The following is a 24,908-nucleotide window of genomic DNA, read 5'->3' as shown; positions in this document are numbered from 1 at the left end:
CCACCAGGGAAATCCCTCAAATCACCTTTTTTAAAAAAAGGTTTCACTTCTCCAAATGGGTTTGGTGTAAAATTGATGAAACAAATACATGAGAGGAAATTACATCCTATTTGTTTTTAATTCTCTTACTTCTCCAAAGATTTAACTTAATAGCTAGAAGGTTATTGACTCACTCAAAGTCATGGCCTCAAATAAAGGAAAAGGTCTGCATTAAACAAAAATACAGAAGGAAAAAGAGAAGAACCTGTTTGGGTAACAAAAAGAATTGCAGTTTTATTGAAGTGTAAGTTATTTCAGAAAGCAAGACTGGAAAGGTGGGTCTTAGACATGAAGGGTCTTGAAGCTGGATGATGGGTGTAAATTGGATTCTTTTGTAATATTCTAGGCAAGTAATGAGATTTGATGACTGTATTTGGTAGACAAAGGAAAGAGAGGCTTGGGAAACCACTCTTAAGTTTGTCTAGATACTAGGAGAATAATGATGACAGAATTGGGAAGATCATATTTCAGAGAAAAGGTGATGTTTCATTTTAATATGTCAAATATGAGGTACAGAGGGACATCCATATGGCAGTTGGAAATGTTGGGCTCAGCTTGAGAAAAGGGTAGGGCCAAGGATATGGATGGAATAGCCAGGGGGAGGCAAGAGAACTTACATAGAGAGAAGAGAAGAGAACTGAGAACATAACTTTGGGGTGTGCCTATGTCTAGGAAGAGGGACTAAAAAGACGAATCAATAAAGACAGACAAAGTAAGAGGATATCTGGTTGTGGATGCTAAGCATAAGGAAAGTTTCAAGAAGAAAATGGTAGTCAGTGATGTTCCACAGAGAGAGAGAGAGAGAAGGTGCAAACTGAAAAAGATCACTGAGGTTTGCAATTAGGAGTCCAAGAGGCCATTTGCAGTAAAGTAAGATGATGGAAGCTTGTTGCAAATAAACAGTAAGGAATTGAGGCAGTGTGTAATTAACCAATAAATAGAAGAAATACTGTAGTTTGAGGAGATATCAGGTTCAGAGGACATTCTTTTTAACAATAGGACTGTAGGAAGAGGCGCTCAGCTGGAGTTCAGCTAGTTTCAGAAACAGTTGATTAAGGATGGTTCTTGAGAGGGAGGAATTGTTCTTGCAGAATAGCTGCCACTGTTTGGGCAATTTGGATTTTATCAAGAATAGGTGAAAGAAACAGTTAGGAGCCAGGTCATATGCAAGAGGGAATAGGGAGGAACAGCTGGGAGGAACAAGGACATGCAGGGACCCGAGTGGAATGTTCTCACTCTTTCAGAGTCTCTTACATGTATACTGCTCTCTCGTGGTACTTGTCTTTTTATGTGTTTATATTTTGCCTACATAATTATGTTTTACACTTACCTATGGCATAGATTATCTTATGACCCTTAAATCCTCCACAGTGCCTTGCACTGGTAATTGGTTAATATGGTAACCGATTCCATATGGGAATCAGTTAATAAACATTTGTAAATTGATTTGAACTTCCCTTCAGCATAAGTCCAACTTTTACATTCCTGGTTACATAGTCACCCGGCTTTGTAAAAACTGACATAGTGAAAAACATTTTTTATTGCTTCTTCCAATTCCTTGTCTTCTTTGATTTGTCCACCAGAAACATCTACTGGGTATACTCAGCAGCAATAGAAGATTTAAGTGGCTGTCACTAAAGCTCTGAAGAAAACATATATAGTGCTGTAGGACAGAGATGGCTGGGAAGTCCTAAAGACAATTCAATTCAATGTTTACTGAACTAGTTCCAAGTGTCACAAATAAGGTTAAAAATGGTCCTTACTTTACAGTTACTTATAGTATGATCAGTATTATACAAATACTGTAAACAAAGTGAAATGAGACCACAGATGTGCATTTTATTTTATCTTACTTCACTTTAGAGAATATTATAGACATATTGTTAGGATCACCAAAGACCTATAAAGAATGTTTATTACTCCTTTACAGTCTAGATAGGTATAAGTGATTATTAGCATCTTCCAGAATACCTTTTCAGGTACACTGAATTTGCCTCCCTATGAATTTACTAATTTCAGAATGCTAACACAACTCCTTTAGAAGAAAGTGGATTTTAAACCCTAAATAAACAAAAAACTATATGATAGTAATTCCCTTCTGGACTCTTGAAGTTACTTTTTTGACTCTTTGGTTTATGTAGTCAAATTTATCATTTGTTGGCAACACGTGGTTAGTGATATATTAAACTATTTCATGTTGAACAAGTGAGGAATATGAAGAGAGTGAATTAATTCACTTTGAAGTGACTTGAATTATAATTCCGTGATATTATCTTCCTTGACTAGGTCTATATTTATTGAACTGAGAACAACAGAGAGTCACAAATCTTAGTTTCTAGTTTTTCTCTTGGAACTGATTTGCTGCATAATCCTGAGTCATTTGCCTAATCTCTGTTTGTCAGTGTCCTCCTTTGTAAAATGTAATAGAGGCCATAACAACTAACTTCCAAGGTTATTGTTTAGATAATTTAATATTTAAATTCATTACTGTCTCATTATTTCTATCACTGTTATCACTACCTAAGGTATTCATTAATTGAGGCACTTATGAAAAACAAAGTCTAATATAGATTTTAAGTGATTATTGGTATCCTCCAGAATACCTTTGCAGGTACAGTGTTTTGCCTCTCTTTGATACACTTGCTTACAGTCTTATTTTTTGTAGTTGTTGTCTAAACTTTTTGGAATTGATTTATTGAATCCTTAATCCTGGCATACTCCAGCCGTCCAGATCGCCTTCGGGACATTGCTGATCGCTTCAGCGTAGACCATGATGCAGTCCTGGACAATGTACTTTATGCACGTGCATATACTAGTAAGAGCCCCATGCAATTGGATGCTTAGGCTGTTTTAAGGTTGGCAGCACTGATTTATTATTTGAGTGATGCTTACAACGTTTTGACACTACCCTTTTCTCTTCATATTTTACCTTTCTCCAAATTTATTTAGTCAGTCCACAAATTTTATCATCTGGTAAGTCCTTAGACATTGAAATGCTCTCAAATTATTTCTTATTCTTTGTCTTTGAAATGGAGAGTAACATTCTTTTTGGATAAGGTAGCATTTGGTATGTATGCTAAGGCAGAATATGAAATCATATTTAATAAAGTCATAAATAATTAAGAAAATCCTTCAAGGACTCTCTTTTGCCTGACTCCCAAGAACATACATGATCTTAGCCTCTGCTGCTTCTAGTTTTTATAACATTTTCCCACTGCATTTCCCATCAGGTGAACATCAGATGGAGCTACTTGATTATGTAGCAGCAAAGTTCCATGAAGAAGCTGGCATCTTCAAACTGTTGGTACGAGCTTCTAAATATTGCTCAGTCTAGAGCTATTTAGCATATTATCTTTCTTCTATTGATTCCAATTCAAATTAACTTCTTCCTTCCATTTCCAAATGCATTATTTATTTTTACATTAATCCTACACAGATCATTGATTCAATAATGGCACTTTTCCGAGTGGATTTCAGTGGTCGTGGGGAGTTGGCTGAACGGCAGCAAAAACTGGCCCAGATGTTGTCACGACTCCAAAAAATCTCAGAAGGTAGATTTTTTTCCTTAATTTTTTAAAAATAAATTTATTTATTTATTTATTTTTGGCTCCATTGCTGTGCGCAGGCTTTCTCTAGTTGCAGCGAACAGGGGTTACTCTTTTTTTTGGCTGCATTGGGTGTTCACTGCTGTGCGCGGGCTTTCTCTAGGTGCGGTGACCAGGGGCTACTCTTTGTTGCGCTATGCAGGCTTCTCACTGCAGCGGCTTCTCTGGTTGCGGAGCACGGGCTCTAGGCATGCGGGCTTCAGTAGTTGTGGCACATGGGCTCAGTAGTTGTGGCTCGCGGGCTCTAGAGCGCAGACTTAGTAGTTGTGGCACACGGGCTTAGTTGCTCTGCAGCATGTGGGATCTTCCTGGACGAGGGCTTGAACCCGTGTCCCCTGCCTTGGCAGGCGGATTCTTAACCACTGTGCCACCAGGAAAGTCCCTCAGAAGGTAGATTTTTAAAATAAATGGTGATATCAAAATAGCACCTGTGACTGTTTGCTAAGTAGGTTTTTCAGAGAAGCTCAGAATAATGTCAGGAGGCAATCCATTTATTAAAAATAAAATTTCCTTCATGGGAATACAACTCTTTTTTTAAACCAAAAATACTGATTCTAATACAATAAGGTACCTAAATAAGATAACAATAATAACTTTAATTTATGATATCAATGAAAAAACAGGAATGTAATCTTGTTCATCAAATAAATTCATGGCACAATATTTCTAAACTCTGAAATCTAAGCAATGAACTTTTAATATTCACATTGTCATTCTCTTAGTTTCTTAATTTTATTTCTTGATGCAGAATATAATGTGGCTGTGTTTGTGACCAATCAAATGACTGCTGACCCAGGAGCGACTATGACGTAAGCCCTAATATTCTGCTTTTGTATTTCACAAAAGTTAATATCAAAAGGGTTAGAGTGTAGAATAGGAAATAATTCAAAAATCATCAGCCTTGATGTGGACACAGATATGTCACAAATCACTTTTTGCACAGTGCATATTACTTCATAATTGCAAATATCATTTATTTGTTATCCAGTTCTATTCTTCTCTAGTTTTTTGATAAAACAAAGCAATAGTTTAACTATTTTCAGATATACTTTGGGATCCTTTTTGTCTAGGACTAAAAGGATATTGGAGGACAATAAGAAAAAGATCTTAGGGAAATAAAAATGTATATTCCAGATACATGAATGGTTTCTAATGCACTGATAAGCTCTTAGCCTACAAACAAAAAAAGCAGGCTCTCTACAGGATACACATGAGATATATATTTAATTTATATATTTATTATTATATAAATATAATATATTTATATTTACAGGATATACATGAGATATATTTATGGGTCTCTTATATATTTATAAGAGACTTGCTATGAGAGAAGTCTCCTGTTTGAAGAAACAGAATTTCACTCCACACTAGGCATATTCAGAATTTGTTGAAATAGTTGTGCACATAACATACATATTGATGGCTCTGCTTGAAAGATGGCAGTGAATAGAAAGACAAGGAGATGGTGGTGTGATGAATTGGGAGATTGGGATTGACATATGTATAAAATGAATAACTAATAAGAACCTGCTGTATAAAAAAAAAAATAAAATTAAATTTAATAAAAAAAAGAAAGAAAGACAAGGAGAGTTAAAGTAGTATAGTGAAACAGAAAGTTCGAATAAGGACTTCCCTCGTGGTCCAGTGGTAGAGGCTCTGTCGCCTAATGCAGTGGGCCCAGGTTCGATCCCTGGTCAGGGAACTAGATCCTGTATGCCACAACTAAAAGATCCTGCAAGCCGCAACTAAAGAAAAGAAAGATCCTGCATGCCACAACTAAGACCCGGCGCAGCCAAATAAATAAATAAATATTTTTAAAAAAAAAAAAACAGAAAATTCAAAGAAAGTTCAGTTGCCACCATCGAGTTTTGAGCATTATGTATCTGAGTAAGCAGTCAAAATAGCCCTGAATCTATGTACTGCTTTTTTTTTTTTTTTTTTTTTTTACAGTATGTGGGCCTCTCACTGTTGTGGCCTCTCCCGTTGCGGAGCACAGGCTCCGGACGCAGAGGCTCAGTGGCCATGGCTCACGGGCCCAGCCGCTCCGCGGCATGTGGGATCTTCCCGGACCGGGGCACGAACCCGTGTCCCCTGCATTGGCAGGCGGACTCTCAACCACTGTGCCACCAGGGAAGGCCCTGTACTGCTTTTTTAAAGGTCTTTTCAGCAACTTCTTATTTATAATAATTTTTAGCCAGAGAAAAGTTCCAAGACTAGCATAATGAGTCCACAAATATCATTTGCCTATTTTCATCAGTTGTTAACATTTTGCCACATTTTTTCCCTCTATGTGTTTGTGTGTGTGCGTGTGTATGTAAAATCTCTCTATATGCTACATACACACACGTGCTCATATATGTAAAAGTGTATATGTTCTGTGAACCTTTTGAGAGTTGTTTTCTCCGAAGCAGTGAGAATTATTTGCAGACATCATGACACATCACTTCTTAGCACTTCAGCATCTCTTCTAAGAACAAGAACATTCTTCTACATAACTACAACATAATTAGCACAGTCAGGGAGTTTAACATTGGTGTACTATTTATCCAATACACAGTTATATTCAAGTGTCTCCAATTGTTCCAATAATATCCTTTGTAGTTTGGGGGGTTTCTTGTTTTGTTTTTGATTCAGGATCAGTTAAGGATCATGCATCCCATGTACTTGTCATGTCTCTTCAGTTTCCTTTAACCAAAACAGTTCCTCAACCTTCGTTAGATTTTTGTGACACTGACTTTCTTTTTTGGTGGCGCTGTGCAGCATGCGGGATCTTAGTTCGCCAACCAGGGATTGAACCCATGCCCCCTGTATTGGGAGTGAGTGACATTTTTGAAGCGCACAGGCCAACTGTTTTTCAGAATGTCTCTCAATTTGGAGTTGATTTTTTTCTCATTATTTAAAATGTTAAACACTTTTGGCAGGAAAACTACTAATATATAAGTAATGTTATGACCTTTTCCATATATCACATCAGGAGGCAGTTTGTCCCTTTATTAGTGATAAGTCTGATCATGTGATTAAGATGGTGTTCACAAGATTTCTCCATTGTAAAAGACCTTCTCCTGTTTGTAATTAATAAGTAATTTGTGAGGTGATACTTTGAGACTTGTGTAAATATCATGTTTTGCACCCAGTGGATTTAATAATATCCATTGCAGATTTTTGCTTATATCATCACTCTGATGGTTGCAGTACAAAGTTCTGTTACTTTAAAACTGAGTCAGTACATCATTTGGTAGCAGATAAATCAGTCATTGACATATATATTAGAAGATATTTGATATGATATTCTAAATTATGTAAATTGTGCTGAAATGAATGTATCTCTCTTTAGGCATTTTCTAAACTAAACGCTAAGAGTATTGCTGCATCTTCTGCAGTTTGCTATAGCTCTCACTTTTCAATACGCTTTTATGATATTTTCTACTTAATTACAGGAGATTCCAATGTGAAAAGTATTAATTACATGAAAGGTTTTAAGCAAGATCTTTTTGTTTGTTTGTTTTTTGAGTTTTATTGACCGCACCATGCGGCATGCAGGATCTTATCTCCCCTACCAGGGATCGAACCCATGCCCCCTCAGTGGAAGTACAGAGTCTTAACCACTGGATCACCAGGGAAGTCCAAGCAAGTTAAAAAGATTGAGGAGGGGGAAATCAATCATTTATTCATTCAGTATATATTTATTGAAAATCTACTATATATCAAGGTTCTAGGAATTCACTAGTGAACAACAGAGACTATGTGCCTTGCCTCCATTAGGAAAAAAATAAATGATGTCCATTTAACTCAAAATTTTAAAGTCTTGGTTGGTCATGCATTGTCTGTAGTCCTTGAGGGGTTAAGGCAATATTCTCTGTTTTATAGGGTATCTTTCATATACAGGACATAAAGTACTTCACAAAGAGAATAATTTTAAACTGAAGAGAAATGGGAGATTTTTAAGGCTCGCTTTAAAAAGAGAAAATGACTCATTGGCTCAGAGGGAGGAAGTGGGTTGCATTCAAATAAAACAGTACAAGTTAAAGAGCAATGTTCTTTCTTCAGGTGTAGGGAGGGAACATTGAAGAGGCCAAAACTATCGACCTAGAGTTAGAAGACAAAGGAAGTCTGTGGAAATTAGGTCAGATAGGGTTCTTTTTCTTATATTTGTAGAAAGTTTCAAAAAGCTTAAAACCATTTTGAATTGACTCCAATAGGAGAAAAATAGAGAAATGACAGAAAGGAAATAATTGCAGAAGTTCAAAGAGGGGAGGAGATTTATAATGAAATAAGCTAAGAAAAGAGCCGAAGAAGGTAACAAAGACTAGTATTTTTGCTGGGTGAATCTGCTTTGAAACAGCATCTCCTCCACCTAGCCAAGTTATATGGAAACAAATTTCACTATAATTAGTATATTCTAAAGTACATCATAACAATACAAATTAAATGCATGTGCTGTAAAGCACATATATTGCCACAGCTAAATTAAAAAAGAAAACAGGACAGTTTTAAACTAAAGGATTTCAAATGCTATTAGAATACTTCCCATAAAGGAAATATCTTTGTTTCTCAGTGTTAAGGAACTCCAAGCTGCAACTCCCCTGGAGCCTGGCAGAGAAATATCACTGTAATTGGTATGAGTACCCAAGTACACTGACAATAATTGAGGCTTCCATCCCTGCATTATACTTGATGGCACATCGTATTAAAAAGGAACAAAATTATAGAGGCGAGGAGCTTCCATATGATACACCAGAGCAGTAACTCCTAGATGAGGCTTACAGATACAGATTTTAGAACTAGAATGAGCCAGTTGATGAAGGCCTGGAAATAAAGTCAAAGTATCAGCCTGTAAAGCTCCATACCACAGCAAAAATAAGATAAGCAACAAATAAGACCATGATGTTGCCCCCGACTTCACTTGTGTATTTGTTTCCCTAAAAGTCATCTTAGAACATTTGCAGTCTTGTAAATGTGCAGTTTATTCTTTAAGGATGCCACTTACTGATTCTACATCATTAGTATAAATTAAGAGGCAATATCGGGACTTCCCTGGTGGCGCAGTGGTTAAGAATCTGCCTGCCAATGCAGGGGACACGGGTTCGAGCCCTGGTCTGGGAAGATCCCACATGCCACGGAGCAACTAAGCCCGTGTGCCACAACTACTGAGCCTGCGCTCTAGAGCCCGTGAGCCACAACTACTGAAGCCCGCGTGCCTAGAGGCCGTGCTCCACAAGAGAAGCCACCGCAATGAGAAGTCTCTGCACCGTAACGAAGAGTAGCCCCCGCTCACTGCAACTAGAGAAAGCCCCTGCACAGCAACGAAGACCCAATGCAGCCAAAAATAAATAAATAAATAAATTAATTAATTAAAAAAAAAAGAGGCAATACGGTTAGAGAAAAAGCATTAAACCAAAGTCATTAGCATTGTGACCTTGTGCAACATTTAAATTATTTGAATTTTACTTTCCTCTCCCTCAAAATTAAGAGCACTTATATTTATTGGTTGCTTAGCATGTGCCAAGTGCTTTCATGTATCATCTTATATAATTCTCATATCACCCCAACATAACTCAGCCTCCTAGACCTCCCTGTTCTATGAAGCCAGTCTCAGTATATTGCTATATCTCTCCCCAACCCCGCAACAACCCCCTGCCGAATTCTATCTTCAAAAATTTGAAAAATGTAGATTTTTCTGCATATTTTGGGAGGAAATGGGGGGTGGGGTTATTTAACAAAACTTTTTAAACATACTCCTTTTTTTTTTTTTAACCATCTCTTCTTTTTCACCAAAATTCTCTATCTTCCTCTAATCTCAAAACATCCTCCTCTCTCTTGGACATGGTTCACCCAGTCTTTCTCTCAATGGACCCCTTCTCAAAAATTCCATCTTTAAGCTTAACCCTTAGCAAGTCAAAAGTACCAGGAGTACCAATTGTCCCTCAAGTTTGCCCTTACCAGACCCCTCAAGGCCTCCACTCCAACCAGTATTTGAGGTAGACACTATTATTATTCCTAATATATAAAGGAGGAAACAGAGGCTCAGAGTGCCTAGCTGCTCAATCATACAGTTAAAAAACAGGAGTCAGATTTTGAACCCAGGTTTCTTTGACTTCAAAGCTGATGCTCTTTTAGTCTCACTGTGCTATTCTTCCTATCTCACTCCCAGAAAAATATCACCTGCCCTACCATCACCATAATCCTATACTCCCTGCACCCTAATTTGCAGTTGGAAGGTCAGGAGGTTCTGGGTCTTACTGTAAACAACATAACAGGCTGTATCCTGTTCAACCAGAGGGGGATAAATGAAACAATCTTTCTTGGCCCCTCTTTATTCCTAATATCCACTCCCATCTCTTCCTCCTTCTCCTCATACTCCCCCATCCCCCTGAGAAAAGGAGGAAAGAAGAGAAGATAATATAAAAAAAGGGGAAATAAGAGAGTAGGCTAAAGGAGGCATGTGGGTGGTTTTCTGAAGCCGTTTTTACTTGGTCAGAAATAGAAGTAAATTAAAGCCCTCTAAAAGAATGTGGAATGCTATTACACCTTCTTGTACTTTACCTCAAGACTTGTTTATAACTGCTAGAATACTCAAGAAGTTCAAAGAAACTTGAAGAAATGTTTCTTTCTTTCTTTCTTTCTTTTTTTTTTTTGCGGTACGCGGGCCTCTCACTGTTGTGGCCTCTCCCGTTGCGGAGCACAGGCTCCGGACACGCAGGCTCAGCGGCCATGGCTCACAGGCCGAGCCGCTCCGCGGCATGTGGGATCTTCCCGGACCGGGGCACGAACCCGTGTCCCCTGCATCGGCAGGTGGACTTTCAACCACTGCGCCACCAAGGAAGCCCAAGAAATGTTTCTTGATTAACAAGTCACTGAAAGAGGATTTTAACTGAATCACTTAGTTAAATAATAATAGTTACCATTTATTGAGTATCTCTTATGTGCCATGATTACTGAAAGGGTAAATCTAATGCTTTATAGATGACCTGGCACAGTTCCTGGCATGTAGTAGGCTCCCAATGAGTTAGATTAAATATATCTTGAATCTTCACAACAGCCCTAAAAAGTAAGGGGTTTTTTTGGTTCCCATTTTACAGTTAAAGAAACTGAGATTCATAAAGGTAAATAATCAGCCCAAGGTAACATAGATAATAAGGGAATCAGGATTAGGAAGGCAGATAATAATAATTGCAGTCACTGGGTTAATGCCTTACCTAAATTATTTCATTTTATTGTTACAACTACCATACCAGTTAGGTACAATTATTATCCTCCATTTAAAATGAAGAAACAGACTCTTAGAATGATTAACAATTTTCCTGAGGTCATATGGCTGGCTGATAAGCCAAAATTTGAACCCAGGTCTAACTCTAAAGCTCTTACACCACTTAGCACATTGAGGCTGTATGTGCCTGGAGAAAGGTTAGCATGCTGTCATATGAGACGCTTTGCAGGGATGTATCCATTACCCTGGTGAGTTGACCAGTGTTCAGGGTCCTCAGCCTTATGGACAGAGATTTGATGTGGTCATCCTACTGAGCATAAATCCATTTCTCAGGGACAGACTCACATTAATCAAACTCATGAGACTCAATGAAAGATCAGAGGGCCAGTTTACTGATAAAGAAAAATGTAACTACATTTGAAGTTCTTGTGACCAGGGCATTCTCTCCTTGTAGGCAGACCTCTATAGGAATCCAAATTTTAATCCAAAGCTATTTACTAAATATGGAATCCAAGCAAAGGGAAATAATTAGATGAGTTAGAAGTGTCTGTCACATAGTAAGGACTCAGTAAATCTTGGTTGTGAATGTTATTGTTAATAGCCAACCACACTGGGGCAGGGGGCGGGGTGGACCATGAATCTCCTAAATTTATGAAAATTTTTGTATGTGTACATATGTGCATTTTTCTGGGGGAGAGTCTATATCTTTTATTAAATTATCAAAGTGTTAGTGACCTACAGGAAAAGTCAAGAGCCATAAATTCTACATGAAATTCTACACAGAATCCTGAACATTTTGATGGAGCAAGTAAAATTTGAATTGGCTTGATATTCTCCCAGAGCTAAGGCTGTTATGCTATGTTGCAATTTATTTTAATTAAGTATAACCTCTTACATTATGAGTCACTTTTTAGGACTTTTTTCTCCCCATATTATCTTTCCTATATGATTTCTTAGCACTTTTGCCGATCTTATCATTTATTTCTCATTGAGTTCATTCAAAATCATCTCCCTTTGGAAACGACATTCTTTTTTTTTTTAATTTATTTTATTTATTTTTATTTTTGGCTGTGTTGGGTCTTCGTTGCTGCGTGAGGGCTTTCTCTAGTTGCGGCGAGCGGGGGCTACTCGTTGTGGTGCGTGGGCTTCTCACTGCAGTGGCTTCTCTTGTTGCAGAGCATGGGCTCTAGGTGCACGGGCTTCAGTAGCTGTGGCACGTGGGCTCAGTAGTTGTGGCACGTGGGCTCAGTAGTTGTGGCTCGTGGGTTCTAGAGTGCAGGCTCAGTAGCTGTGGCACACGGTCTTAGTTGCTCCGTGGCATGTGGGATCTTCACGGACCAGGGCTCAAACCTGTGTCCCCTGCATTGGCAGGCGGATTCTTAACCACTGCCCCACCAGGGAAGTCCGGAAACGACATTCTTAACACTCAGGCTCTTCACCTGGAGTAATCAATGACAGGCAGTAGTACCTATTCTGTGCATAGGGTACCACATTGGTAATAACAAACAATACTTTGTTAAGAAAAAAACATAGCCATACAGCTAAAACCTAGATTCCTGCTCTTCCTTAGATTATCCGTAAGGGGGTGGAGGTGGGGAGGATTACTTCAATTAGGGGGAAATCCTGTCTCCTTTTACATTTCCCTTTCTGTCAGAACACGCTTTAAAAGTTCCTTGAATTACAGCTTCTTTGAAGATATATCACAAATCTGTGTCTAAAAGGATCTAATTCGGAGGAAACCCAAATTTTCTTCTCTTCCCGTATCCATTCAACAAGCGTTATTGAGTGTCTTTTATATTATAGGTACTTTTCTAGGCACTGGAGTTACTAAAATGAATAAGGATTTAGAGTATAGTTAGGGAATGAGACCCATGAATTAAAAATTATAATGTAGTGTGCTTTAATAGAGTTATATAATAGTGATATGAGAGGACAGGGGAGGTAGGCTCTACTCTGTTTCAGGGTATCAGGCATGGTTTTCAAGAAGGGATGACACTTGATGGGTGAGTAGGAGCTAAATGAGCAAACACAATAGGAAAGGGGCTTTTGCTTCAGAGATAACTGAGTTTATAAAGGCATTGAGGTATAAGAGGACTTGCTGAAATAAGAAAAAATAAAAGTTTGAGGAGGAAGAATGAGTACAGCTGTAGATAAGTACAGTGAGCCCTTCGTATCCATAGGTTCCACATCCATGAATTCAACCAACCTAGGATCAAAAATAATCAGAATAAAAAAATCCAGAAAGTTCTAAAAAGCAAAATTTGAATTTGCTGTGCTCTAGCAGCTATTTACATAGAACTTAAATTGTATTTACAACTATTTGTGTAGCATTTACATTGTATTAGGTATTATAAGTAATCTAGAGATGATTTAAATTATATGGGAGGACACAATATTGTAAATCAACTATACTCCAATAAAAAAATTTTTTTTTTTCGGTACGCGGGCCCCTTACTGCCGTGGCCTCTCCCGCTGCGGAGCACAGGCTCCGGACGCGCAGGCCCAGCCGCTCCGCAGCACGCGGGACCCTCCCGGACCGGGGCACGAACCCGCGCCCCCTGCATCGGCAGGCGGACCCCCAACCACTGCGCCACCAGGGAAGCCCTAAAAAATTTTTTTTAATTAAAAAAATAAAGTATATGGGAGGATGTGTGTAGGTTACATGCAAATACCTCACCATTTTATATAAGGGACTTGAGTATTCGTGAATTTTGGTATCCATGGTTGGGAGGTGGGTTTTGGAACGGATCCCCCTGTGGATACCGAGGGAGGACTGTATGTAGGTAGCAGACAAAAAGAAGCAGAAGTTGAGGGACTGTCTTCCTGAGAGCCCTCCTTTTCTTTGTGAAGAAGCAGGCAATGTCATCCGAAGTTAGGGAAAAGAACAGAAAAGAGCACTTAAGGAGACTACTGAAAGTTTGGTAAAGGGGAGGTGAGGTTAACCAGGCTCATATAGAAGAATTACTAGGCAGTATGGAGAGACCATCTGTGAGAAGCATTAACATAGCTGTTAAAACTTCTCTCTGACCATTTAGCGAACCCCGACTCTCCTTTCTTGTCTCCTCTTCATAGCAGTTTCTAACTGGTCTACCTGCTGTAGGGGCACCTATCTTTCTATTGCCCAATATTCTCCTTGGTATTTTTGTAACTTCTATGTCTTAAGCACAAAAAATATTTTTGAGCACCCACTGTGTGGCTGGTTGCTACAGAGCTGAATACAATGTCATCTGCCCTTAAGGAGCTTAGTGATAGGTAATAGGCGAGGAATTGAGGGGGAATAAATATGTAAATAATAATAGCACTAAAGGCAGGACATGAAAAATGCACTAAAGAAGCATAAATACAGTGTTTGCAAGTTCAGAGTTCACAGCCCAGCTGAGAATATCATCAGACCCTCAAGCAGCCCATCTATGTAGAACATAGGATCCTTTTAAGACCTTGAAGAACCACCTGTAATGGAGGGTAACCTGGAAGGTTTAGAGTTATTCCATTAAAAAGAGTGGCATTGATCTGTAAGCGTTATAGAGACAATTCATCTCTAGCTATTCCATCCAAGTGAAAGGGCTTCATTGCTTTACTACCCTTTCAGCTGTCTGAGTAAAGCAACCTATCTTCTGACTTCTTAACTCCTGTCAGTCTCACCTGCCTGGATGCTACTCTCTTGATAGTGGTTCACTCCAAAACTAACTCTGTTCTTGTTCTCACGTTGGACCTGCTGAATCAATCAATCCTATCCAACCCCAGCCAGCTGGTCCTAACCTGTGAGCCATTTAATCAAGCAGCAGTTTATTTTTTATTTTTTTCAATTGTTTGACTCCACAAAACTCAGAAGGCACTAACGGACAGCCAACAAACCCATCCCCGTGGTGCCCTGAGTGAAGACAAGTCAGCTTGGATATATGATGGACTAAAATCCCACCACCTAAGACTCTAAGCAGTGAAATGAACAGCCATCAAAAGGCAGCAGTTTGGGACTTCCCTGGAGGTCCAGTGGTTAAGACTCCGCACTCCCACACAGGAGGTGCGGTTTCGATCCCCAGTCAGGGAACTAAGATCCCATGTGCTGTGAGGAGTTGCCCAAATAAATAAAAAATAAAATAAAATAAAAGCAGCAGTTTATATTAGCAGACTCCTTTCCCAGAGAGCTTCATATCCCCATTAACCTACAATCTTTTTAGCCTCGTGTCAATCAGCCACATCGTCACTACACCAAGCCTCATGCTTACAGTAAACAGAATCCTGAACTTCATGGAGCAAGCAGAATTTGAATTGACTTGCAACTGAATTCTCCCAAAGCTGAGGCTATTATGCTATACCAAAATTTATTTTGATCAAGTGTAACCTGTTAGTTTAAGTTCAGTTCCATTTGTTGATGATTTTGAAGCCTAGATTTTCTTCTTCATCAAAGGAGATGATCTTGTGGTTTTCTCCTTCATTCTATTGATACGGTATATCACAATGATGATTTTCCTATGTTGAACCACTCTTGCATTCCTAGAATAAATACTACTTGGTCATGGTGTATAATCCTTTTGATATGTTGCTGGATTCGGTTTGCTAGTATTTTGCGGAGGCTTTTTGCACCTAGGCTTTTTTGAAGGGTGGGCTTACTATATTAGGTTTATTAAGAACCTTTTACTTCTTGCCAAGTGAGTGTTAGTCCCCTAGTGAGTATATCTCTCAAGAGTGTCAATATTTGTAACTACCTTGCAATCATAATATATTTTTGAATTGATAAAATCATAGTAAGAGCTTATCTTTTTTGTATCCTATTTTAGAAGAACAAACTTTAGACATCAGCAATAAAGATATTTCTGAGATTCTTCTCACCTTAAATTCATAACCAGTACAACACTGAAGGTTTCCAATGTACAGTTAATGAATAAGAAGGAGGTTCTCAATCTGCTGTCATTTATGTCATAGCATCATGAGGGAGGGTTGGATATTACTTATTCATTAGACTAGAATAGTGGTTGGCACACAGTAAGCCATTAATAAATACTTCTGATACATGAAAGAATGAATAAATTCAATCTTTGTATTTTGTAAAGAAAAATTGCTTAACCCCAAGATTTATCCTAAAACAGTGAGTAGTGTTTTATTTGTTTTTTTATTTTTAAAAAATCAAACAAAACATGAACCATTTATCATAGGAATCTCAGAAGCCTGAACTGGATGGCAATGGGGTACATAGCAGCTCCAAACTCTAGCCCATTCCCTGGTTTATGAACAAGCCTCTGCTTGTTTAGAACGCAAACCTACTCTGTCCCCTGCCATACTCCACAGAAAAGTTGCCTTGTAATTGCAGGTAGTACTGTATATAGTCCATATGATGAAACCTGAAAAGGTGTTTTATTAATTCAGTTTTCAGGCAGACCCCAAAAAACCCATCGGGGGACACATTCTGGCTCATGCTTCAACAACAAGAATAAGCTTGCGAAAGGGAAGAGGAGAGCTGAGAATTGCCAAGATTTATGACAGGTAAATATTTCTTATCTTAATCAGATTCTTGCGCATATGATATTATATAGAATTGCCTCTCCTGAGAGGCTATAATTATTCCACTGGCAGACACTACATGTTTGAATTTCCTTCTCAAAAAGTATGCAATTCATTGAGAAGTCCCTACTGTGTACTGGGTTCTAGGGATTTGGAGATCTTGTTGACAAATTGACTTGGTCTCTGACCTTCCCAATCTTACAGTGAAGCTAGAAAATGAAATGATTCCAATTGAAGTGAGGTAAATAGAGGAAAAGTACAGCATGTGATAGGGATGTTCTTCTTTCTTTCTGCCAGTTTTTTTTTCAGGTTTCAGTTTAAACACTGCTTCCTCAAGGAACCTTTCCCTGACCCTTACATTCTAAGCTAATACTCTATATTACACCTTTTATTCTTTCACAGTACTTTACTTATTTAATTAACAGTTATAAGCTTAGATTTTACCAGCAACAAACCTAAAGCGATTTGAATTGGGGAGGCATTACCCACCCCTTCCTGAGCGTTGCTGCTGACCCTTCTCTGTGGACCTCCCCCATTTTTGCCCATCTGAGGGGTTGGCAGGGGAGGGTACCCCCACCTTCCCTGCAGCTGTTCCTCAGGATTCATGACTTTGACTGGGTCTAGAAAGGTTGAGCTGGAAGGGGTGGCCCCTGGTCACTTTCTGAGCACATGTCTCAGAGACCTGGGGCTGGTGGGAGTGCTGCTGGAGCTGGATTTCAACACATAGGGTGCTGCTGGGCCAGCTGGTAGGGTTGCTGGGCTCCAGGCCTCTAGCTCCAGCTCTTGCAGACCTAGGCCCCTCTCTGACCCGAGAAAGCTCCTCAGGCCCTTGAAGCTGATAAACCAAGAGAGTAAGGAAACATTCTTTAGAGTGAGAAAGCTAATGTTTCAGCCACTTAGAGATAAACTGCAAAACTAGAGCCTGGCATGGGGCTGGGGCTAAAGATTTTTCTCGAACTTTTCAAGATTTGCAAGTATGCAGCTTGGAAGGAGGCTGGTGGTTTTACTGTTAAAAAAGCAATAACGTGGCTTTTCCTGTAAGGCTTGCATAGTACTTCTTACCCCTCTCCTGTCTCCCCCTGCAAAGATGGTGCTGGAATGTTCTGGAAGGTCATGTCAACTTCAGCTTTCCTGTGGAAACTGAAGCCATTGGGGTTTTCTGTCCAAATTCAAAAGGAGTCATATATGTGTGTGTGTGTGTATGCATATATGTAGATGTACATATATACACATACACTCATTTATATACATGTATGTACATGCAAGTATTATAATATACATATATACATATGCAAATATATGAATAAACTTTGACAACATAATTGATGTACATGGTAAAAAATAAATAAATAAAATCAAACAGTACAAAAAAAAGAGTTATAAGCTTAATAAGTTTTTACAGAGAAACCTATTACATATCAGCTGTTCTAGATTCTGGGGATAGAGCAGTGAACAAAACAAAAAGACAAGGCCCTGCCCTCATGGAGCTTACATTCCATTAGTAATGATTTATGTAACATATGTCATCCCCACTAGACAGTAAATACGCTGAGGACAGAAATACTATTCTCTTGCTTACCACTGTATTCTTAGTTCCTCGAACATAATAGATGTATTTGTGACTGACTGATTAGCCAATCCTGGCAACAAGGTAAAGATTTGTAATAACTCTTTACCCTGGGGAAGGAAAAATCAGCCAAAAAGGAATCAGATGAGCTCTGTATCTGGTTTTGACTATGAATCACAGTACTTACTATGTATTGTCATTGAAAAATATTAAATAATCAGTTCCCCCCTCTATCTGGTTTTTATTCAGACCATTTTGCTTTTCATCATCAGTCCCTGTAGAAGACTGTGATACACATATGCAAGTGCTATGCTTTGTAGAGCTTCAGCAATCTCTAGAAATTTGTTACAAATGTTCTTTGTTGAATTAAGTAGATAGTAGGATTGTTCCATAATTTTACTAAAATTTCTTGGTCTATATCTTGGACAGATTGCTGTGCTTAGAACTTTCTGAAACATTTTTCACTCTGAATTGTAATCATCTGATTACATGTACATCTCCCTCACTACAGGGACTGAGTCTGGTTCACTAATGTCCCCAGCACCTAGCATGGTCCTTGGCACATAGTAAGAGCTCAATAACTATTTGTTGAATTAATAAATGAATGAATTCCATCTACATGTTCAATCATTTGTATATTTAATCAAGTCCTCCAAACTTTTAGGAACAAATAACCTCTGCAGTTTTTACAGTCCTAAGAGAACACTAGGGTTCTGCAGTCTCAACAAAGGATAATTAAAATTATCGTAGAAGTTAGTCATGTCAACTTTTCATAAATCTGAATAAAAATAGCAAAACTAGATCAGAACTTAAAATGTGAAAACTTAATTTGCTGTGCATCTTGTACTGCCTTCTTTCTGGTCTCTAAAGATTTCTCACAAAGAATTCTCCTTGACTTTAGAAAAAATTTTTGGTAGAGAAGATCATGATGCTATAAATGATAGCTAACACTTACTGAGTGGCTACTATGTGCTAGGCCTGTGCCAAGTGCTTTATTTATTTACTTTTTCATTGTTTTTAAGGACAACCTTAAGAGATAGAGATTATTATCCCCATTTACACATGAGGAAACCAAGGCCCCAAGTAGTTAGGTAACCACTGCCCCTCTACAGTCTATTTTAAACACAGAAGCCAGAATGATCCTTTGTAACACCAAGTCAGAGCATATCTATCCTCTCTTTAAAACACTCCTATGGGGCTTCCCTGGTGGCGCAGTGGTTGAGAGTCCGCGTGCAGATGCAGGGGACACGGGTTCGTGCCCCGGTCCGGGAAGATCCCACATGCCGCAGAGCGGCTAGGCCCGTGAGCCATGGCCGCTGAGCCTGCGTGTCCGGAGCCTGTGCTCCGCAACGGGAGAGGCCATAACAGTGAGAGGCCCGCGTACCGCAAAACAAAACAAAACAAAACAAAACACTCCTATGACTCCCCATCTTAACTCAGAATAAAAGCCCATGTCTCTACACTGGTTTACAGAGCACTACATGAATGGCCCTATTCTTATTCCTCCTGTTTTCCCCCTTGCTCACCATGCTTCAACTTCAGTGGGCACCTTGATATTCCAGAAACATGCCAGTCACACTCCTCCCTTAGGGCCTCGCCTCTGTGATTATTGCTCTCCCTGCCTGGAATAAGCTTCCCCTACATAGCCCTCTCTCTGGCTCTCTCCCTCAGCTCCTTCAAGTCTTTGATCAAATGTTACCTTCTCAACAAAATGCCTATCTTGATCTCCCTATTTAAAATTGCAGCTAGCCTTGTCCCAGTTTCCATACTTCCAATCTCCCTTATCCAGCTCTATTTTTTTCTTTCCCTGTAACACTTATTTTCTAACATATCACATATTTATTTATTTATTATGTCCATTATTTATTGTCTGTCTGTCCTTCCCCAAAATATAAGTTCCACAAGGCCAGAGATCTTTGTCTATTTTTTTCACATACGGATCTCAAGTGCCTACAACAGGGATATAGGAAGTGCTCAGTAAATTTTTTTTCTTTTTTCTTTTTTTTCAATTTTTGGCTGCATTGGGTCTTTGTTGCTGCACGCGGGCTTTCTCTAGTTGCAGCAAGCAGGGGCTACTCTTCGTCGCGATGTGCATTGCAACGGCTTCATTGCGCTGGCTTCTCTTGTTGCAGAGCATGGGTTCTAGGCACACAAGCTTCAGTAGTTGCAGCACGTGGGCTCAGTATTTGTGGCACGCAGGTCCTAGAGTGCACGGGCTTCAGTAGTTGTGGCGTGCGGGCTCTAGAGCACAGGCTCAGTAATTGGGGCGCACAGGCTTAGTTGCTCCTCGGCATGTGGGATCTTCCTGGACCAGGGTTCAAACACTCCCCTGCATTGGCAGGCAGAGTCTTAACCACTGCGCCACCAGGGAAGTCCCAGTAAATATTTTCTTAATGAGTAGGTGAATGGACTTGCCCCACATCACAAAACCAATAAGTAATGGAACCAGGATTAGAATCTATACTGTCTGAATCTAGGGTCTACACTTTTAACCACTACACTATTTCTTAGTTTATTAAGGATTATCTATTCAGGGTAGTAATAGCTAGTCTGCTATAGCTACTCCCATGGCTTCAACTACTACCTTATACAGATGTAAGAGAAAGACATTTCTTGTTAAAACAGAATTCCCCAAGAATTGAGCAGAAAAGGGTTCTCATAATTCCCAGGAATACAGGAGTGACTACAAAAGGGAACCTAGCCTTTTTCCTTGAATAGCCTATAGTTACTGCTTCTGTAAGTAACTATAACTGGCCCTCAAGTGTATATTTTCTCTCTTTAAAACTTTGAGTGAATAAAAACCCCATTTATTTTATTCTACTTAGCATATCTGAGATCAGTGAACATTAAAACTCTACTGAATTCAAAGGAAAATCAAATTTTAAACAATTACAAAAAATGAAAAGGCATACAAATGGTCAAGTTTCTAAAGTCATTGTTTTTTATTCTGTTTCAAAACCAAAACAAACAAACAAGCAAAAATCCCTGGTTCAACTTAGCAGATACTTTGCTTGGCTTCCCTCTTTCTCAACTCCTTGTCTTCCTGCCATTTTTAAGTGACTGACTATTTTCCATCAAAGTCAAAAAGTTATTTTCTAATTCCACTCACGCCTTCTTATTCTTCAACTCCAACTTCAGTCTAGCAAGACCTACTTTATCTATAGCTCATGTTCTATCCTCCAGGGAGATTCCTCTGCTCTTTCTTAAGGGAAGTAACCTTACCCATGGTGTGCTCAAAGTATACTAGCTAATCTGCACCCTCCAAACAAAACAAAACAACCAAACAAACAAAATGAAAAAACAAAAACCAATTTTGCTTGACAATATAGCCTACTGATTAAGACCATGAGCTTTGGAATCAAATACCTTAGTCTCTAATCCTGGCATCTTCAATTCCCAGCACTGTGACCTTGATCAAATTACTTCTCTGAACCTCAGTCTTCTCATCTATAAAATGTGGATAATAATACATACCCAACAGAGTAATCGTAAAGTTTAAATGAAATAATAAAAGGGAGACTGACACATAATAGTAAATACTTAATAAATGGAAGCTATTAATATTACCGTACAGTCACCATAACCTGAATATAATAACAGCACAAAGTAGCAGTAGGCTCTTTCTCTCATGGTCAGTAATTTTCAAATTCCTATTTTTAGTCTAACATTTTATTCAAGTGTTAGATATTCATTTCCAACTACTTGCAGACCTCCTCTACATCAATGCCCCACAGGTATCTCAAGCTCAACATATCTAAACCTAACTTCTTATTCTTCCTCTCTTTCTTATACACAAAACAAGCTTCTCTATTCCTACCCTTTTGTTTGTGCTAGAAATGGAATACCCCCATTTCTGTCTCAAAGGCTTCTGTGAAGTCCTCTATTATCTATGAAATCTTTCCTGATCAACCTAACCTGCATAACTTCTTTCCTTAGAGTTCTATAACATATACTGACTTTATGGAACTTAGCTTACTTTGCATATTTGTTATGTCATAGCTCACCTTTTAGGCTTCTTGAGAGTAAAGACTCTGTCTCATTTTTGTAAATTCTGTGGGGTCTAGTACATGCTAAAGTATGATTTTCAAAGAGTTAAAAACATCACTTTCTGCAAATACGCATAAAATGGACGTGTCAAAGATTTTATTCAACTCCTTAATTAATGAGGAAACCACTGATTCAAAGGATAATTTGAGGAACAGAGATTTATGTAGTTGGTCAAAGCAATGCTGAAATAAATTTGCTAATAGATACAAAACTGGTTAATATCCTACCAGGCAATAAATTGTAAAATTTGAAGCTGTCTTTTCTACTGGAGAGAAATCAATTGTTTCTCTACACAATGAAATTCATTTCCATTGCTGTAGACTGGCATCATAAGAATAATCTGCATTGTTATCAGTTTTCTACAAATTAATCTCTACTCCTATAGAGCTGTAGAATAAATTAAAAGGTAAAATTTAAAAGAGCATGAAATCATGACTCGTACAAGTATAAAATGTCAAAGATTTTATTTAACTCATTACCTCATGCAGGAACCAATAAGATTTTATAACCAGATCAAAGGAAAAATCAAATTACCACACATATGTAGTCAAACAAGTAATGCTGAAATGAATCACAAATTGATAAAAAATGGGTCAATATCCATAAGACAATAATCAATTGCATTCCTCCTCACACAATTTACATTTCTATGAACCAGGATAATTTGTATGACTCATAGTTTTCTACAGCTCATGGAGTTGTAAAACAGCTCAAAGACAATGAAAGCCACGGAGTCCTCATAGATTTGGATAACCTCGAAGGATGTGTTAGGCAACCTATTTTTTCGCTGAAGGTACTCAGTTATCTTTTAGTTCATTTCAAAGTCTTTTATGGTTTTTGCCTACATTAGTCTAGTCAATGGAAATGTGCACACCCATTTAAAAATTTTTATTGAGGTATTTGATTTACAATACCTGTGTCCCTTGCATTGGCAGGCAGATTCTTAACCACTGCGCCACTAGGGAAGTCCTATTTGTAGACTTTTTAATGATGGCCATTCTGACCAGTGTGAGTTAATACCTCATTATAGTTTTGATTTGCATTTCTCTAATAATTAGCAATGATGAGCATCTTTTCATGTGCATATTGGCCATCTGTATGTCTTCTTTGAAGAAATGTCTATTTAGGTCTTCTGCCCATTTTTCGATTGGGTTGTTTTTTTGTTATTGAGTTGTATGAGGTACATACCCATTTAGAATCAGATAAGCCTCCAAGGGTCTGCTACATAATACCTGACAGTGCACTGTAAGAACACACAGTTATCCCTTTTTGCCTATTTCCAAGTGTGGGGTAGTTTTTCTTGATGTTTAGAACCTTACATATAGAAGTTGTTCAATAAATGTTTGTGATGGTTGATAATACTTGTAGGAAAATTCTGTAGTCCACATTTAGCTGTACCAACTCACATGTCTCTGGAGACTCAGACTAATAGGAATGTGATGCTGTGACATGAATATAGTATTTATAGAAATAGAGCTTTTTATAAACTTCTGTTCCTTTGTATTCTGTTAGCCCTGAGATGCCTGAAAATGAAGCCACCTTCGCAATAACTGCTGGAGGAATTGGGGATGCCAAGGAGTAGGTGGCGAATTGATGCAAATTGCTTCTTAGTGCTTATTAGGAGCTGAAGAAATGGAAAAGCAGTCTCAAATTTCAGATCTTGAAGAGTCTGTTTTTTTTCATGTGTTATTAAAGGAAAGTCAGCAAAAGAGAATTAAATCATATTTATCTTAAAGGTCTCTGATTTACAATAACTACACACTGTATGTCGGTTCAGGAATATAAATATGTACATGAATGAATAAACCTTTTGAAAAATAGTTGGGGAAGGGGTACCTCACTTTAGCTTCCCAAAGTGAGCCACTAAGCAGATGGCAAGTCTAAGAGCTCAGAAATGTCTCCTCCTCCTAACAGCTGCCCCCCAAACACTTACAGAAGTGAATACACTTCCAAATGAGGGAGACATTTAAGGGAAGAATGTTTACAGGACACACAAAAGAGCTTTTTTATTTATGATATCAAACTATATATTCATATTTATAGCAACAGAAAAGAAACATTAAATTAAGCTAAATTTTAAATCATTTGACATTTCGACAAGTTGAAATTACCTTTTAAAAATGTATTTCTGGGGCTTCCTTGGTGGCGCAGTGGTTGGGAGTCCGCCTGCCAATGCAGGGGACACAGGTTCGTGCCCGGGTCTGGGAGAATCCCGCATGCCGCAGAGCGGCTGGGCCCGTGAGCCATGGTCGCTGAGCCTGCGCGTCCGGAGCCTGTGCTCCGCGACAGGAGAGGCCACGGCAGTGAGAGGCCCGCGTACCGCAAAAAAAAAAATTTTTTAAATTAAAAAATAAAAATGTACTTCTGATACATACATATTTTACTGGGAAGGTAAAAAGGAAGGTAATTAGGAACTTTATAATTTTGGGTGGTCAAGATAGCATGACTTTTTGGGCCTCTCACTGCCGTGGCCTCTCCCTTTGCGGAGCATAGGCTCCGGACGCGCAGGCTCAGCGGCCATGGCTCACGGGCCCAGCCGCTCTGCGGCATGTGGGATCCTCCCGGACCAGGGCACAAACCCGCGTCCCCTGCATCGGCAGGCGGACTCTCAACCACTGTGCCACCAGGGAAGCCCAGCATGATTTTTATATTTTAAGTTTTGGGTAGAGAATTCAGAATCTTCTTTAAAATATTAAAATTAATTTAAATGTAAAATTTCTGGATACTAATTTTATAAATGTATAAAAATATTGGTTTCTCTAATTAAAGGAAAATAAAATGTAGTTTTCAAAATGTATGTATGATAAAAATATTTATTAATTAAAACACTAATAATATAGTGACAATCTTTATAGATCTCAGAAAGATTTAATATCTTATGTTGCATCCACTTGTATGAGAATTCAAGTATTGAAAGTACCATTTGTTACAAAAGGTATTT

The 24,908-nt window shown here is 38.6% G+C and overlaps 1 protein-coding gene across 2 annotated transcripts in view; it reads left to right on the top strand.

The window, feature by feature from the left end:
• DMC1 (DNA meiotic recombinase 1) overlaps positions 1 to 23,549 on the top strand; it is a gene marked incomplete at both ends in the record, with an annotated part of 37,885 nt that extends 14,336 nt beyond the window's left edge. Inside the window, 6 exons of one of the 2 annotated variants that reach the window (XM_082666140.1) lie at positions 2,763 to 2,854; positions 3,270 to 3,343; positions 3,476 to 3,590; positions 4,393 to 4,453; positions 16,219 to 16,335; positions 23,480 to 23,549. In XM_082666140.1, coding sequence (XP_082522266.1) covers positions 2,763 to 2,854; positions 3,270 to 3,343; positions 3,476 to 3,590; positions 4,393 to 4,453; positions 16,219 to 16,335; positions 23,480 to 23,549 — 529 coding nt within the window. The remainder of the gene's footprint in view (positions 1 to 2,762; positions 2,855 to 3,269; positions 3,344 to 3,475; positions 3,591 to 4,392; positions 4,454 to 16,218; positions 16,336 to 23,479) is intronic. The other variant, XM_082666141.1, reaches the window with a different exon arrangement.
• Between the last annotated feature and the right edge of the window lie 1,359 nt (positions 23,550 to 24,908).

This window comes from Grampus griseus (assembly GCF_964374135.1).
Source record: "Grampus griseus genome assembly, chromosome: 11".
NCBI lineage: Eukaryota > Metazoa > Chordata > Mammalia > Artiodactyla > Delphinidae > Grampus > Grampus griseus.
The sequence above is the reverse complement of the archived record's forward strand: the minus strand, read 5'-3'. Positions and strand labels throughout refer to the sequence as shown.